General features: G+C 34.8%; 3 protein-coding genes across 3 annotated transcripts in view; 2 read left to right on the forward strand and 1 right to left on the reverse strand.

Annotated features, from left to right (window-relative positions):
• Nucleotides 1-19,200, forward strand: part of LOC132036901 (uncharacterized) — a 53,517-nt gene that overhangs the window by 5,518 nt on the left and 28,799 nt on the right. The window lies entirely within an intron of this gene.
• On the forward strand, nt 6,168-7,154 carry LOC132036903 (NAC transcription factor 32-like). The gene has a single exon (XM_059427316.1). It carries the CDS (start codon nt 6,393-6,395, stop codon nt 7,101-7,103), a length of 711 nt encoding a protein of 236 aa, XP_059283299.1. The 5' UTR covers nt 6,168-6,392; the 3' UTR covers nt 7,104-7,154.
• LOC132036899 (uncharacterized) lies at nt 9,997-18,995 on the reverse strand. The gene is given in 4 exon segments (XM_059427308.1): nt 9,997-10,250; nt 10,252-10,278; nt 10,280-12,068; nt 18,893-18,995. Coding segments are annotated over 3 exon segments (1,821 nt in total). The 5' UTR covers nt 12,032-12,068; nt 18,893-18,995; the 3' UTR covers nt 9,997-10,208.

A 19,200-nucleotide genomic window follows, 5' to 3' on the forward strand; every position in this document is an offset into this window, starting at 1 on the left:
ATTTTGATCTAGTTAGTATAATATTATCTTATACCATGAGAAAGTAAGGCTCATTAGATCATAACAAATTTTAATACATACCGTTAGTTTTCTTTGGAAGCGAGAAGCACTTTGCATGTACCTTAAATTTTCTTTTCTCATCAAGGCAACCATCTTTAAAAATATGCATGATTATTCTTCAACCTTCTTATTTTCATATTGATAAGGTGATTTAAATACCTAGGTTTCCATTGGCTCAACCCGATTTACGGTCGCTAATGGCAAAGCAAATTCACAAACTATTTAGTGTCCACGTCGTAACTCATAACCAACATCAGACCATTGTCCGTTTGGAACTGAGTTAAAACATTCAAATCTCGACCTTGAAAAGATTAAAGACTCGTGCTGATAACGTGTTATAAAATAATAAAGCGAGAAGCAAAATATTGTAGAGAAAGAGAGAAGAGAGGAGATATCTTTATTTCTTTTGTTAGGGATTCATTTACAAAGAAGGAGAACCTCTATATTTATAGGGGAAAAGTAACTTGATCCCAAAATCACTAACCCTAATATTTCTCCTAAAGATAGACATCCATAATAATAAATAATATTTATAACAGTACTATTGTTTTTCCTGTAACCATGATTAGGACCTTGTTTTGGCTAATTAAATCTCAACCTCCTTAAATATGACACATGTCTCCCGTCCAAATTAAATAGAAACTTAGAGAAATAGAAACAATAGAAAATGGAGAGGTGCCGGATCCCAAAAAAATCTGCTCTTTTAGTTATGTGTGCTTCATTAAAACTTTCCAAAGCCTCCTACTTGATGTTAAGCTAAGTAGAAAATATACCAAAAGACATGTCAATCAGGAAACCCTAAATCAAGGACAAGGAGTTGAGCAAGCATGCAGTGTCAAGGATGCTTTCCATCCTTATAGATGAACTTATTGAATTGGCTATCAATGGGTTAAACTATTTTTGTTTCCTTCTGCATCGTCTCTAATGCCATCGTTATCTTCTAAATTATTATAAAGTTGTGTTCTTCTCTCTAAATTATCTTCACCCCAGAAAACTTATTTTGTTCGCCAGGCTCCAAACATGTAAGTGTTGGGCCTGTGCTCAGCATGGGCATCCCTATCTAGTTTTTCTACTATATAAAAGAGCCATGCCATGGACGACCAAGGGCATTTTGGTAAATCTGACTTCATGGAAGGGCAAATCAGTAATTGTGTCACCAATGGTCATAATGGAACTCTAGAACAATCTGCATTTCTTCTCGAGAGCTACAAAAAGCATATTGTTCCACGTGTCAGTGTTAGTGGAGTACTGTACTCCGTTTCAACGTAATTATGCTCTTTTCTTATGGGATCAAACTTTGTTCTATTTGTTTAAGTAAATAATTATCATAAATGTTAAGGTAAACATTTTACTTTTGTTTATAATTAATTTTTACTTGTATATTGGGTTGTACAAAACTGTAATAGAATAATAAAAAATGTGTTAATATTTATAAGGTTTTTGTATTTATCCACACTTTGAAAGGAAATTTCAAATTGACATTTCCATAAATCTAATTTAAAGTAAGATTTTTTAAACCTCAAAATAATTAATTCTTTTTTATTTAACTATTTTTTATATAGTACTTAAAATTTAATTCAAATGATGAGATTTGTTCCTTTTCTTATTTTCTCATTTGGTGTCAGGTATTCGCATTGAAATTAATTTTGAATTCACGCTACATAAGCATCATATTTAAGGGAATCGATTTGTTCTATTACATGAGGATACAACTTATAAGTTTATTGATGTGAGAATTAATATATTTATGATAAATACTTCCTTCTTCCACGATAATTGTTCAACAATCAATAACTTCTCTTAAACATTACAATGAAAAGTAACATTTAAGATATATCTGTTAATCTCCTTAAAGGTACGCTTTATTTACGTTTACTTAGACACTAAAGAAGATTGCATACTTTTTAACTCAGATTTTTGTAAAGGTATATCTGTAAATTATCACATTAAATTACCATTTATAACATGTAAATAATTGTTAATGTCTCTTTGTTGAGGGTTCTATATTGTCTCATTAGGTATGTAAGTCAGAACAGGGTTAATTAAAGGGAAAATGTTTTAGTTTCATACAATAGGAATATAACATGTAATGATTGATAACTAAAAATTAATTTATACCTGAGCATAAGACATATCTAAGTCTTAATTGTCACCTAAAAGATGATTAAAAAAATAAAAAAAAAAAGAGGTATATTGGTTTTAAAGACAAAAAGTAAGCCAAAGAGTGAAATGAATAAGATGCAATTTAGCAAAAAAAGATAGTGATGAAGGGTATATATAGACTTTTTAAAATAGTCCAAATACATTATTTAGACTTTCTTAAAAAAAAAAAAAAAAAAAAATTAGTGAAAACACGTGTTTATTGTAATTCTAACCACAAGTAAACCTATCATCTTGATGCAATTTCGCATGAAAGGCTGACAAATCTTCTTATATTAACGAAATATGAATATGAATCTACGATTTGAACTACTTCCGATAATTTTATACTCCTCTTTTTAATTTTACTTGTTAATAAAATTTATACAAAAAATAATTTCCAAACATGTAATCCTTAACAAATACTTTATAATACCAGAAATAGCAAGATGTCACGTGTAGGTATTTTTTTTTTTTTTAAAAAAAGATGAAATTATTTTTCGTTCACATTTAAAGTTAAAGTTTAACAAGAAAAATATTAAAACTTTTTATATAAATTAACTTCTGAATATCAAAACAAAATTAAAAGTCAAATGTTGGGCCGTGCGGGCACGGGCCTTACGATCTAAGTATCCTAATATAATTGGCAATGTAGCCACGGTAAAAGTGCTTAAGAAATTGTCTATTCTTGCTCTTTCTAATAATTTTTTCTTCAAGTTTCTTTCTATCTCACTGCCCGAGATTTATCTCATTATAGGCATTCTATAATTCATTTTGGAAATCCGGTTGATAATGGATAAAAGATATGAAGAGATAAGTGTAATAGTGGTTTTTTTTTTATATGGATATAAGCCACTACTAAACATGGGGATATACATGGTTACACACGTGTATACACAAGATATATATATATATATATATATATATATATATATATATATATATATATATATATATACACACACAAAAACTATTATGCAAGAGTGATATACATGGATATATATTTGTCTTTTACAAATGTAACATGCATATGTGGTCATATATTCATACACCGATATACATGTTTTTCATGTACATACGTTTAAACTCCTCATGTAGATCGAATATTTGGCGAATTTGTATTATTTTTAACGAAACTTTGTTGTATAATAGGAGTATGCATGGAGTTGATTTGAATTTTGAAGGAAACAAGCTTAAATTAGGAGCTGAATATTTTGATTCATTATATATGTTTGGTAAAATGCTCTCCGCATTGTCAATTTGTTATTAGGGAAATCTACGTGGTGTGGCAAACTAGTAATATCAATTATATTTAGTAGCTATAGTTTACATTAATTTCTTCCCATAGCTAAAAATTGTATGTTAGTGACACTTATTAGCTATTAAGGTTTATACATAACTCTCTCTCTCTCTCTCTCTCTCTCTCTCTCTCTCTCTCTCTCTCTCTCTCTCTCTCTCTCTCTCTCTCTAACATCTAGTTTAGTCTCTCCATCTTCATGGTCGGGAGCAAGCCACCACGAACAAGCTGTTTCTCCGACCGAAACGCCACCACAACAACCACCTTTGTCTGGCTCGGGCTCCTTCGGCTTTCGTCACCCAGCTGATTAGCGTGTGCTTTTGAAATTACGAATACACTTCCTCCACCGTCGTCGTCTTCTATGGCCTAATCCATGGCCAATCGACCGAATTTTTCTCAGTTTGAGTGTATTTTATTTGTCGTAAATCTCGCATCTAGTTCGTATTTTATTTTTGTATCTCGGATCTCTGAAAGCGTGTTTTTAATTCAGTATCTCGAATAAGAGAGTATTTGAATGCAAATGAATAAAATACAACTCAATACAAATGAATACAACTGAATACACTAAAATACACAGATACAGCTAGAAACCATAATGAACGCAGAAACAGAGTGTCGCATCTGAGATTTAAATATTCGAAAAGGTAGATATACCAAAAAAAAAAAATAATCCAAAATGCAATTATTCAGGTAAGTTTCCCTTGTTATTAAAGGAGTGAATATACATATCAGTTCAATAAAATGAGGTATGTTACCACATTGGCCACTTCGACATGGTCTAGCATTCTCTTTTTCTGTGGATTAATCCTTCTTTTGTGGTCTTTTAATTCTTGGCCTCAAATTAGTGGTTTAATATTTGTCGCTCGCTAGCACTACAAAGGTCTTGGGTTAAGCCTACTGTTTAAAAAAAAAAACTCCAAAATTAGGCATAAAGCCAATGTTTCCAAGATTTTTTTTTTTTTTTTGCCTTAGGGCAGTGTTTGAAACCCAACTTATGCCATGCGAATTTTTTAAATTTTTGATCGAGCGACATTCGAATCCGAAAGGAACTTTTAACAAGTGCCAAAAATTAAAACCGCTGATTTGAGGGACAAAATTAAAGACCACCCCAGCGAAAGACTATCTTGCAAATTGAGATTTAGCCTAATTCTTCCTTTCCAGACCCTCTTGCTCGGTGGCCTTGTAATTTCTTATTTTATTTCTGTCTGATCAAATACTTTCATCCTTGACTTCCATGAAAAAATCCCTGCTCTACAGGTTTTTTTTTTTTTTTTGGTTTTTTTCTGAATTAAAAAATATAACCTATGATATTTAAATGTTGCACATTATTTCATGCTATTGAATTATGAGAAATTAATCTTTTAACCAATCAAAGGTAGTATGAGAGCTTATTGGCAAACATAAGAAGGATTAGCAATTTTCAATAAGGGTGATTAACCTATTTATATATAATAAATAAAGATTTCAAAATATAACGAAACTTTTCACCAATAACAAAAGTGAAGCTTGAACATAAACACCCCCCCCCCCCGCCACACCAAAAAAAAAAAAAACACGAAAAGAATGCCCTCTCAAAAAAATTGTGAACGAATGAGAAATGCATAGGAATTATAGCTATGAGTTTTGAAAGATAAAAATATATTTCTTCAAATACGTAATAGTTCTATTATTCTAATTACCTTACTAAGTACTTTGTGCTCAATTTCTATTGGAGAGTTTTAAAAATATTTATTTTTTAAATAAATGCGTGAATGACCATTTTAAAAAAAACGTTTATCTATTTTTAAAAATCTCATACTAATTAAATAAATAAATAAAATTAATTTTATAATTAGTTTAATATATTTAGTTTTAGGTAATCATATATACCTCATAGACGGTGTATGTATAGATTTATAATATAAGGGGTGCAAGTATAGTATTTTAAAATATTGAAAGTGTATTCGAAATTGAGTCAAAATACAAGATTGTTTAGTGAAATTAACCCATAACTCAAAGAACTTGTCATTATTTTCTTATGACATGACCAACTGATAAAATTTTAGCTAAAGTACTTCAAATAGTTCAAAGAAAACAAATCACGAACTTAAAAGAGGAAGAAGAAAGAACACAATACAGATTTTTTAATTTGTACATCAACGATTTGTTACTGCTGGAACAAAGTTACCACCAAGAAAAGGGCGTTTCTTGAATCATATAAATTCATATTGTTAAATTCTGATTTGCATCATTGCCATTTTTTATTGGGTAATCCTATATTTCCTGTTCTTATCTGTTTAAAAAAATGTTAATTCAAATTTCCCACAAGAAAAAATGTTACTCAGCTCCGTAGTTAATTTTCTTTTTTTCTGTTTAAAGATGTTAAATTAGAAAAAGTAGCTTGCAAATGAAAGACAAAACAATTTTACATTTTCTTCTATAAAAGAAATTGTTAAACTTGGAGATTTCTTTTTTTTGGTAGAACAAAGTTAGTTCAAGTAAAATAAGTTCGGATATGAAAAAGGAAAGTAAATAACTCGAGTCTCAAGTGTAACCGAAAAATCAAAATAAAAAACACCTCCAACAAAAAATAGAAAAAAGAAAAAACACGTTTTCCTAATATTTTCCTTAAATTACTAGTCCGCGTGAGTTGTTTTTTTTGGAAACATAACATCTATGTAAAGAACCACATTAGTAGAGTTAGAGCATTCTCTTCTGTGGTGATCGAGTTTATTGTTGTTTCATAAGTACCACAAGTATATATTTCTTTCTTCTCTAAATATTTTCACCGTGGCACTAGCAAATCATTGTTAAAGGTTTTTCTATGCGTAATAAACATATACTCTAATTACGAATAGTTCTTGTCTTCGATCTACTTCTTGATTGTCTTTGAGGGTTTTGTGTACTTACTTGTCTCATGTCGACTGTGCGTGTTATGGGTGAGCGTTTTCACCCAACTGAAGTGCAATTAATCAACTATCTCAAAAGGTTCTTGAAGGGTGAATCTTTCCCGAGTCAATGCCCTATTCGGCTTGCGGATATCTATGGTGATCAACCTTCATCGGCCATTTTTGGAGAAGAGAAAGTTGGCTACTTTATTTCACCGTTGAAGAAGCAGAAGGAATCAGATGAAAGGTATCGTCCAACTTGTGGCAACGGGACTTGGAGAAGCCAAACTAGTGGCATACATATCGAGAATCGCAAGGGTACTGTTGTTGTGGGCTTTAGAAGAAATTTAAAATGTACTTGTAAAGAAAAAAAGCAAAACTGTAGTACTACTTGGTTGATGAGAGGGTATGATTTCTTCAGGAAAAACGATATTCCTAAACAAGATTTTGTACTGTGCCGAATCAAGAAGATTATAAAAGAGAAAAAGGTGAAGGATGTTGCAGAATGGAACAAGATGTTGCGGGGAGTTTTCGAAGCTATGTTGCAAGAACTTGATGATGACTACCACACAACACAAGTAACAACAATTTGTCATGCTAAATGTCAAATCATGGACGAGACTCAGAAGGCCAAAGAAAGAGAACATAATAGCAATTTCAATGACTGCTTGGGGGAGATCGATTGGGCTGATGATCTACTCATAAATATTGACGATTTTGGTGACATAATTTGTTGTTAATTCATAATCTTGACTTGAAAATATATGCTAACAGATTGATTAGTCTAGTTCACTTACAACAACTAGAACAAGGTAACTGTTGTTTTCCCTTCCAACAAATTTGCTGGCTTACTGCTGCTGCTGCATCTGAAGACAGGACCAAACCAAGACTCAAGATTAAAATTTCTTCTAAATTAACAACAGTTAATTAGTACTCCGTAATACTGTGTATAATGCTGACCCTTCGAAATTTAATGCAAGATATTATTGGAATATGCACTTGCACAAAATAAATAATGCAGCAAAGCTTGCTGCTGTCACTAAACACATCAACCTAAGATGTACAAACTTTTCATCAGATTGGCACCAGGGACTGTGCACCATTCACAAGACTCAAATTTTGATTCAAAAAATAAAAAGAAAAGGGAGCCAATTTTTGTAGATGGAAACTGGACAGCATGATTCACGCTAACTGACCAATTTTTACATATATCCACAAGAAATTCTATTGACTCTACTACTGCACACAATTTTGCATCGGGCAGCAATTTCCTACAGATTCTTTTGCCTCAGCATAGCGAGGACTTCTCTCTTTAAGATATGATGCTTCTTTTGTTTACGATCCTCCTTACAGAGAACCATCTTAGAACACTAGATAGCATCTTCCATCTCCTTTGAGCTTTATCCAGGGGAACAATTGCACTATTATGAGAAAGAAAGCTGCTGACAGCACACTGTAGATCAGGTGATGGAGCAAAGTTTGGACTGGGAAGGGAATAGTCTGTGCCAAAGAAAGACAGATGATCATCATCGCAAATGGCGGGGGAGTTATAGAATCAGTATCAGCCATCAAGGAGTTGGTGTCTTGCCCTGGGAAATTTAGCGGTTGGTCAAACGTAACATCCATGTTGTCTATACCATGCAAGACATAGTCATCCAAGATGCTGAAACCAGCAATTGAACAGAAGGATGGCATGATATCAGGCGTTAACGCACTTAGTTGCTGATATTCGCTTCTGTTAACCTTCTGGGAAGCTAAAACATTGTCGCTGCCATCAGAAGTACCCACCATGGGTGAGTTTGAGGAGAACTGAACAGTGGAGATTTGCATAACCCAATCCATAAGAGAAGACTCATCCTCAAACGAGACTACTTCTTCCCAGTCTGAATGCACAAATCACCAAATTACGAGCATCATCCTGAAAAGGAAAAGGATTAAAGTCATTGGGCAATCCATAAGGAGCAATGGCAACTATAAATATCTATAATACAAGCTTTATATGTGCAAATAGGGCAATAAAACAAATATTTTTTCTTTATTATGAAAGATACATGCCTTTTGAGTTTCAGACAAGTTATCAGCAGGAACAAGCTGACAGTCTGGAAGAAGCCCCATCACTTGCCCAACAATGTTAAAAGCCACACCAGTTTTTGGCACAGATACAGATGGGTAGTACAAGTACATTTTCTTGTCAAGTAAGCACGTTCGAGCATGTTCTACTGTGACTTCCCACATTTTGGTGGACATACCTGTCCCAAGAACCTGCAAGATTTCCGAAGAAAAGGAAATCAAAAATTTGTCATTCTTGTCAAAAACACAAAAGAGCGTCAATATTTTATCTAGATTTAGCCAGTTTCTGAATCACGATGTCAACGCATTGTAACGAAACCAAGCCAAATTCAGTTGTAGAACTCCTAACCTAATACAGAGACTGATCCACTAAGTTAAGCAATTAACTTGAAACACACAGAAGGAATTAAAAGGAAGGAATTAATAAGCATACACCAAGAAAAGCAAAGGTGTCAACAAGCATCAAAGACTCCAGCGAATGAATTAAACAAGCTGCTAAAGAATAACAAACTTTAGGAAAAGTGCCCATCATTATCAGTCTAATTGTTAATATTCAACAAGGAAGAAAGTAGCTTCATCATTTTAAGCAACATGTATGTTAAACCCATTTATTTATGTAAGACAAATGCAGTAGCACTCACATTTCGAAGCCTTGTCGGATCTAGATAGAGTAGAGTCAGAAAATCTTTCACTGAGTTGACTCTTCCTTGCTCAAACGTCTGTGGAAAGCTCCATCTTTGCCAATCTTTTCCAACCTCCAAACTTCATCTGAAAGAGAAGGGGGGTGGTGCTTCTTGTACACTGCAAATAAAGCAGGAAGTTAGATGGTGTTCTTATTGTATATTGAACTTAATGAATTATTCGAAGACTTCTCACCACAATCTCATTCATTGTGGCTTTTGGTACCAACTATAATTACCTCCGAGACCCAAATTATGCGTAGCTCATTATCAGGTTAATCCTCAAGAAACCGACCAAAGCATTAAGTTCAGTGAAGATGAGTTTTAACTTGGTTTTCGTTTCTAAATATATTACAAATTCATAATACAGTTGGATTAATAGTTCTATCATAAGTGCACCTACCTAATAACAGTTCCAAAAGGATATTTAAATCATACAAAAGTGAGTTAGAGATTTCACTCTCCTTATAGATGGAAGAGGAGTCGATACTTTCAGTGTTTACTTCTGTCGTTTTTCCTTCTTTCATTCTGCCTAAGATTTTAGTCAAGATCTTTTGTCTGCCGTCTCTGTGATTCTTCCAGTTGGATTAATAGTTCTATCATAAGTGCACCTACCTAATAACAGTTCCAGCAGGATATTTAAATCATACAAAAGTGAGTTAAAGATTTTATTCTCCTTATAGATGGAAGAGGAGTCGATACTTTCAATGTTTACTTCTGTCGTTTTTCCTTCTTTCATTCTGCCTAAGATTTTAGTCAAGATCTTTTGTCTGCCGTCTCTGTGATTCTTCCAGTAGAAAATTAACCGGTGTATAAGACATCAGCTTTCCTATTCTCCGATGGGTGTTGCTTAAAAAATAAGAGACAAAGTAAAAAGCTCACATGAGATCACCTCCAGCCTTAAGACTTTTGTTTTCGCCTTAGCTTTCTGTCTTTAAAACCACTAATTCTAGGTGAATTACATGAGGAGAAAGATCAAAATCTAGTAATAATTACTAAAATGGAGAGGGGTGGGGGTAGAGGAGCTGATGCCAATAGTATGTGGTGATGTAAAATAACTCTCTACAGACACAACCCTGTTGAGTGACGGGCATATCATGGAACGACTGGTTTACTATCCCAAGCCTCTCTTACTTCTCGCCAGATCTGGACGGTATCTCTTTAGCTAGAACTTCTACTTGTTCAGCAAATGAACTGTTTCCAAGTTGACCTATGTGAAGTACCATTTGGTTCCATCTCTTCCGACATATCTCTCCAGGCCTGTGGTCAAGAAGATTGTCCCAGTCAACATCTTCTATGCAGCCTGCATCCAGCTCAAAAAGTGCATCAACTAGGCGATAGTCATCAACATCTGCCCATTCACCTTTGGCCACCATAGGTGATGTCAATTGATCATACCATTTCAAGCAGCAATTTGCATCAGTTCTCGTGGACAATTTGTCACTTATTGCACTCCATGCAATATTATCCCGTAACATACCATACTTAGATTTCTTCTCTTCAGAAAGCTTCAATCTCAGATCAGTGTTTACTAAATCAAACAATGTCTGGTACTCCTCCTGAGTCCATTGTCCTTTCTTCTGATTGGGCAGTTTCAGCCTTCGCCATGTATCCTTCACATGAAACCGATGTTTTCCAAGTTCATCAGCTAAGACCTTCCAATTGTTCCCGTGCTCTTTCTGGAATTTTCGTACTATCTCATACTCTTCTTCAGTCCATTTACGTGTCTCACTCCTTCGAAATAAGACCTGTGCACGATAATAAACCGCAGTATAAGGCCTGTAGGGTATACAACTCCCTATTTCTTTCCAGCAGCCCTTTAATTCAGGATAAGATCTAGAATTCAAAATCTTTTTCAGCCCTTCTTCTTCGCCCAAGTTATGTATCTCTATGTATTTATGAACAGCCTCTTTGACAATTTCATCTTCTAATTTTGAGAATCGTTTCCCCCGCAGTAAATTGTCTTCCTCGATTTCATGGTTCTCATCATCACAAGGGTCACTGGATGAAGGGAAAATCTGATCCTGACCAGAGAATCTCACTCTCTTTTCACTCTTCTCATGTGTAGAATCTTCAGAATTGTGTCCTACTTTTACCTTTTTTCTCTTTCTGATATTACCATTGTCTCTTCTGCTTCGTTCTTCTATCTCTTCCACAGTTGAAGGAATATCACCTTGATTGACTTCAGCCACAACATATTCATATCCATCCTCAATATTTGCCTCCTGCTCATCCCCACAGCTTTTCTTCAACTTCCTACTTTTCTTCCCTACAACAATTTCCAAAGCAACCTCATTGCTGTCTCCACTGGACTTCCCAGAATGTTTTCCATGTTTTCTTTCTATCTTTCTCTTGATGTCACAATCATCACTCTTAGCTCTATCATCAGTGTTTGTCACTCCAAGACCATTGGTAGCAGCAGTCTTAATGTTTTTCTTGAATTTCTTCCTCTTAATCTCGTCCACAGCATTTCCACCAGAGACCTCGCCAAGGGTCTCAACCACCTTATCACTGTTCCGCGTTTCACTTGCACTTGCAGAAGCGCTAGTTTTGGTGTCTGAAGGCTCATCCAAGCAGCTTTTCTTCAGCTTATTCTTTTTCTTTTTTTCAACACATTTCACAGCATCTTCATCACTGCCTTTTTTGGACTTTCCAGGACTTTTTCCGCTTTCTCTTTTTTTCTTTCTCTTAATGTCACACTCTTCACTCTCTCCTGCTGCCTTAGTTTCCATCACTTCCTTATCCCTTTCTTTCTTGGTTTCCAGAACAGCTAGCTTCTCTTCATTGAAGCTAAAATCACATTCTTCAGCTTTAACATTGTTTGCAGTCACTCCAGGAACAGTGGTGGCAGCCTTCTTATTGCTTTTCTTGGATTTCTTCTCCAGCTTCCGGAGCATACTCTCATTCTCATCTCCCATGACCAATGATTCTTTCAGATTTATCAATTATGTATTCCTGCAAGGCACCAAAACCCTTAAGGGGTTAAACGGTTGTTAAGGATGGACAAATTACAATCTCCATCGTTCAAGTTTAAACAACAAATGAAATATGAGATTTTTTAAAGCTAACCAGACTACATGTCTAAGTTAGGAATGATAAGGTTGTACAGAGACAATGTAAATGCAGTTCTTAATGATCTTTTTTTTTTTTTTGATGAGATAAATGATTTTATTGCAGGCATCAAGCAGATCCATAGTAGTTACAAAAGTAGAATAGCAAAAGGGCCAGCTCACCTTTATATAGCTAGTTAAGGGACAGGGAGCTGACAAAGTTCAGAAAAGTAACAGGGGAATCTTAATGATCTTAAATTTGTAAAGGATTGAGGTCCATTGTTTCAAGGAAGCCGGACTCAATGTCCTCTTCCTTTTGTAATCTTGTTTAAGCATATATAAGATTCCCCACCCAGAACCAAGCTGGGTGGTTCCTTTGAAAAACCAGTATTAACAGTTAGTGAGAAAATAAAGATTTTAAATGTGAACTGCATCGATCATAGTTTGAAATACTGGAGAAGTTCATTCAACCATCTAAAAAAGAATTAAGATTAGAGTAGAGTGCCAATGGTACAATATAGACATGCAAAACAGGTGAAGGAAACCTTGAGATCAAATTGGCTCAAAACAAAACAGGAGAAAGAAACCTTGAATATGCTAATACAGAACTGGCACAAAACGGGAGAACGAAACCCCGAGTATGCTAATACAGAATTGGGACAAAACAAGAGAAAGAAACCTTGAGAATGCTAATATCGAAGTGGCTCAAAAACAACATTATTTGTGATACTGTCTATGTCTTTTGTTTTTTGGGCAAGCAACATAAGTTTCTGTGTGTTCTACTCTAATCCCAGTGCTCTTCTGCCGAGCAATCCTTACAATCTCAAGCAATTGCAAGAGCAGTTGATCTATTAGTGTGCCAAAACATCAGCGGCATTCAAGTAAACTTCACACAAGTTATTTCGCTTTATTAACACAAACACTGAAAATTAAGAAAATATCATGTGAAGCATTCAAACTTCCAAAATGTTGTCATACCCCTTTTTAACCGGGTTAAATTAGAAGTACAACATATTGGTGATTCCTGTTTTTTTTTAATGTTAAGGAGTCGCCACCTAATTATTTATGATGAATTAGGACACCTAAAGTTTATCAAAGTTATTTTCTAAAGTTAGCTCATTTAATTTAGTGCTAAAACTTAAGATTCTAGGTAAGGGTTCAATTAGTCTAAAGGGAAGGTATTAGGCATCCTTTAAGACCCAATAACAATGGTTAACCGACCGGACTTATATTATTTAATTAAGGCTAAAAATGTAATGTAATATTTAAACATTTAAGAAAATATCTTGTAAATATTAAAAGCATGTTTGAAGAGGAGGGATTATGCAAAATTCATTCAATGATACATGGTGACCTATCTAGAACAGGGAGAGTGGTGAATCATAATCAGTAATGCAGAGTTTAAGGAATAAAACAGGACACTGATAAGGTTTGATGTTTGTGATCAGTAGAGATGTCCAAAGTGAGATACAATGCTGCAGTATTCTAAAGGAGGAAACTAACTATGCAAGACTAATGAGAATGAACTGTCAATACAAGATTCAAGCAGTCCAAAAACAACTCCTCGAGGTACTGATGGGCATACAAACCAGGTTCAATGCTTATGATTATATAATGGTCACATATGAATTGAGTTGAGAAGCACAAAACCATATTATGTCTGAAATTTAGCTTAACACATTCATGTAATATTGTAATCAGTTGAACTTCCTCAGTCTAATAGCAGTACAATAGGTATGTTATAGGATATTATATTGGTCTAAGCTACTTTCATGTCACAACCTTTTAGGACATATGTGATCTAAAACATGCTTGTACAGTAAATTGTGATTAATATGTTGACAGAACATTCTCAACACATCCATGGGCAGCCAAACAGCAGATTTAACTAACAACTAAGTAGACATGGCCAAACATAGAGAAAGTAATCACCAGTATGAGTATATATATCAGACCACACACATATTTTGAGAAACACAGAACTAGACCCACAGGGATCGAGAAGCTATCAAAATTATACATTAGGCAATGCCTCAAGGATACGCATCAATTTATATACTACTCATGATGTCAACATACAAAGTCATATGAGACAAGTCTGGTTTAAAGCTGGTTGCATAATAGCAGTAATTTAGACCCAATAAAACAATCCTTGATCAAAACATCAACTCACAAACATTGTTTAACCAGCAGATAAATTAACAAACACCGTTGACTACTATCTAACTGATTACTCCATTTAGACTAGACAAAATAATTAACTATATTGAGCTCAAATCGATACTAAAGCATAACTAAAAAAAATCCAATAACATAAAGAGATGGGAAGTTTACCTCTTGTTGGCGCAGTGAACGAGATCGTCGGGGTCTCGATTGCGACACCCGAATTACAAACAACCCAAAAAACAAACACGATTCCACCCGGATTCCATTTATAGGGTTTTTTGGGCTGATCGATTAATTTAAATGTGGGCTGATAAAATGTGGGTTGGGTATTAAAATGAGTTGTTTATTTGGATAGGGAAGTAATATTGTATTTTTGTATTTTGGGCCATTAATTTGGCTGAAAATTGTTCATCCTTCCTCCTCTAATTAGTTCTTTTTGGGCTTCTAATTTAATAATTAGTACAATATATACTATGTGGAGACAATTAATAATTAATATGTAGAAAAATAAAGATTTTACAAAGTGTTGTCTTCTAATTAATTTAACGATTCCAAACCCGAAAGTGAAACGATGACGAACATTTAAAATTTGTGATAAAATAATGCTCGTAATGTTGAAAATAAAAGTAGCGAAAATAATAGTAGTGAAATAAAAATAGAATAGTGAAAATAAAGTATTTAACTCGTCAAGAATTTAGAAGCCCGAGTAAAATAAAATTAAATAAACGAGGGACAAAATTGGGTGTCAACAAATGTCGTCTAGCATTATAGCCATTAAAAATCCGTTTGGAATCCAAATTGCTTTTCCCCTTCCTTACAGAATCTCAATCGTTTGTGTTATATCCCGTATTTTTGCATATTCGGAAAATTCAAAATAATTTTGACTTGTAAGAAATAAGGCCATATTTTGGTTTTATTTAATATGTATGCGTTGTTCATGAAATGTTGATGTGGAAATATCGAGGAAGGCCGAGGGCAAAATTGGAAATTTTAAAAATTAGTTTCGTGAATTACAAATTATTTAACCAACTAATTGGGCTCAAAAAAAAAGAAGAGAAAATGAGGCCCAAAATATAGGGGTGGCCGGCCATGGCCAACAAATGGCCCAAACCCATAATTAATTTGACCCATGTGATAAATTAGCAAAGAGGGGCCATAATTCTTCCATTTCAAGAAAGTTCAAGAAAACAAAAAGAAGAAGAGCAAAAGATAAGGGCCATTCGGCCATGCCCTTATAATTTTTGCCCCTTGAAATCTTGTCCCAAAAATTATTTTTGGTATTCCTACTAATTCAAGGGTCCTACAACGTGGTGTAGTTATTCCGGAAGATAGGTCGCTCGTTTCATCGTTTCCGCACCTTGGATAAGTGAAGAACTTAGGAAGAAGAGGTAAGAATTAAACCTCTTTTATATGTTATGAAGGTTTTGTTTGTGTTGTAGTATGTAGTAATGGATAGAATCTATGGAAATATGGAAGTTTGCATGGTGAATGTGCATGTATATATGTGGCCGTGTGTATATGTTGTTGTGTAGGCAAGATGAATTTATTTTCATGTACTATTCTAGTTGTGGTTATAGTGGACTCTACATTGGAAATGAAAGTTTAATGAATTTAGTTGAAGTTGTGAATGTTGGAAGGTGGCCGAATGTACATATGTGTGGTGTGACATATGGACTAAGTTCTATGCAATAATTTAGTTGTTGTTGATATGCATTCTATGATGCAAATGAGAATATGATGATTCTAATGAAGTTGTAATCTTGTTTTGGAAAGTTGTTGTAAAAGCTAATGTGACTTGTATGTAGTCTTTTGCATTGATGGGAGGTAGTGTGGTTAGCATATAAAAGTTAATGAAAAAAAAAATTGGAAGATAAAAATGTGTTGTGAATGTTTATGTCGAAGATTGAAGGTTTTGGGTGAATTATGGTTTTGGTGGAATTTTTGTATATTTTGTAAAACGATATGAAATGCTTCCGAATTGCATTTGAATGATCTTGAATTAGTAAATGAATATGAAAAACGTTGATATTGGTTTGAAAGTGTGAAGTTGGAGTAGAAGTTGTTGCATTATGTAGAAAGGGAGACTATTTATGTTAGAATGTGTTTTGTATTGATTGTTGATGTTGTTGGTATTGCTGTGGGTGTTGTTGTTGACATTCTGGCCGAGTTAAATCTCGGGGATGGTAGCATTTACAGGGGAAATCTTTAACGAAATTTCGGTAGAACGTAAGTGAATTCATTTGGAAGACTAAAGTAATTATATGGCAATGTGTTTGATGATTATGTCAATTCTCTTGAATGTAGACTAGCGAATTTGGACAAGTAAGCGTAGCTAATTGGACGTGAGACAGGTATGTAAGGCTTACCCTTTCTTTGGCATGTCCTAGAGCCACAAGGTATGATATGATATGCCTTTGGGAAGTTCACTCTTGAATTCCGAGTTTTGTCCCTAAAGAGTTACGTATGCGTAAATGTTCAAAGTTTTGTTTGATATGTTTTAGAAGGGCATTCGAAAAGACAATTGGTATGATTAACACTTTGATTTCCAAATGACAAGACGTTTAACTATTCCATTGAGTCTTTAATATATTTTGATACGTACATATGATTCTAAAGGTTATATTTGATTCGATCTATATGATATAGGAAGAGATTTGTTTCTCAAGTTCTATTCAATATGTTTCCGAACGCCTACGATTCGATTCACTTCGATATAAGTATGTCGATATGATCCTTTGTCATACGATTGAGTAACGAGATAAGTATAAAGAGTCTTGTTTTTTAAAGAATTTTGTAAGTCATAATGGCCTAACCTTCGAAAAAGATCTCGTATTTGCTCTAAAATGCTTATAGAACGTTCGTACTTCAAACGTTTGTAACTTTCTCATACGAAGTCGGATTGACCGAAACTTGTTTCGAGCCTTCAAATGTTGGTAAGTGTACATATCCATCGGTCTTGATTTATGTGCATATGGTTTCTCACGACTCGCTCACGCATGGCTAATGTATCTTTCACCGAGTCCGGCCGGGTATGTTATGTTCTCGTACGTACTCCACGATATGATTCACTGCGTCCCGGGCCAGGACATGTTATCGTGCGCCTTCCACTGCATTGTTCACCGCGTCCCTCATAGGCTGGCCGGGATCTGTTATATGCATATCTATATCATCATAAGTTGGGAGTGGCGGCGTGACGGATGGCCGCGTGATGGTCATCACCGCGTCCGCACTCGTAGGCGGGTTGCATTACGTGCATATATGATACATGACTTTGGCATATGATGATTTTGTTTACCGCGACCCTGGCATGAAGGGGCCGGATACTGGGTTATACGATGATTTTGTTATACCGCGTCCCGTATCATAGGGTTGGGTTGTTATATGCATACATGACATATGATTTTGGCATATGACTCGTTCACCGCGTCCTCCCGAGGGCGCCTGCATTGGACGCGCATATGATATATGATGATTCCTTTCACCGCTATACGTTTACGCACGATCCGTTTGAAAAGTAAGCGTTTTTGGCATTATCAGACGTTATATCCGTCCGATATATGACATCATTTGAACGTCTCGTATGTTCGTATTCCGTTTGATATATGACATCATCGAGCATTACGTACGTTACGTATTAGTCGATATATGACATCATACGAGTATTCTGCGTTACGTATTCCGTCCGATATGACATCATCGGAGCATTAAATACGTTCGTAATCGTCCGACATATGACATCGTGTCTCGTGCGTTTTGTACTTTCTATATTCCTTTCGACATATGACCTCGGTATATGTGATTTGTGTCCGGGCAAATAAGCATTTTGATACTGGATTTGCACTTTTTCGATTTATGATGTCGGCGTACATGACCGAGTTTGGAAGATAAATATTTTGGTAATCCGGATAATGTGCTTACTTCGCACTTCTTGTTCCGATTATGGTTCTTGTTTGTTGTATTACATACATACATGCTCGCATATATTCCGTCGACCCCCCTTTCGGGGTTGCTTTTCACGCGCGTGTACACACCTGTGTGATGTGAAGTTAGTATAGAAGACGTTCCAGCAGAGTTGGCAAGCTCCATTTGCTCCTGGAGTGCTGCCGAGTCAGAGTTTGTTTGTTATGATTTCTGGATTGATGTTAGAGACTTTGCAGATTTAGTCGTGGGTATAGTATGAACGGTTTGTAAGCGCTCCATCAAATGATATGTCATTTTGTATTATGTCTTAAATTACGTATGATTATAGATTACATGTCTAATTCAAAACTTCGATAAAGAAAAGATTTTGAAAGCCATGGTGTATTTTACTTTCGTTTGGTTTTAGTCCCAAAGATTATGTCCGTATTATTAGTACGTAGGTTCGCTCGGCTCAGGATGTGAGGTCGGGTGCCCATCACACCCTAGGGAAATTAGGGTGTGACAAATTGTTTAGATGTCCTTTCACCAAAAATAACTCTTCTATACATGTATGCGAAGCCCGAGAAATAGTAAAACTATCCAAATGCACAGTTGTGCCCAAATAAAGAAATAAATAAAAACTAGGCCAGTTAAGAGCATTACCAAAGATGGATAATGAGATTGTGAGAGAGTGGAGAAAGCTTTTGCTGCGAGAGACGAAGTGACCAACAGCACACAGATTTTAAGGTTTTCAAATCCCCGACCCGCTTGAACTTAAAGCAAATTATCAGTTTATTTTATTTTTAATAATCCTTTTGTTTCAATTTATTCAACCTATTTCCTTTTTTAGTCCCCGTCAAAAATTTGGAAACAAATTCACTTTATGAATAATTTACAAATACACACAAATTTTCGTAGCTTATTTGAACTACAAGTTTCAAAAGTCTTTCCTCTTTCTTAAATATCGCGTT

Source organism: Lycium ferocissimum, chromosome 11, assembly GCF_029784015.1.
Source record: "Lycium ferocissimum isolate CSIRO_LF1 chromosome 11, AGI_CSIRO_Lferr_CH_V1, whole genome shotgun sequence".
Classification (NCBI taxonomy): domain Eukaryota; kingdom Viridiplantae; phylum Streptophyta; class Magnoliopsida; order Solanales; family Solanaceae; genus Lycium; species Lycium ferocissimum.

Excerpts from the sequence above, each read along its gene's own strand:
- LOC132036903 (XM_059427316.1), top strand. The coding sequence starts at position 6,393 with ATGTCGACTGTGCGTGTTATGGGTGAGCGTTTTCACCCAACTGAAGTG.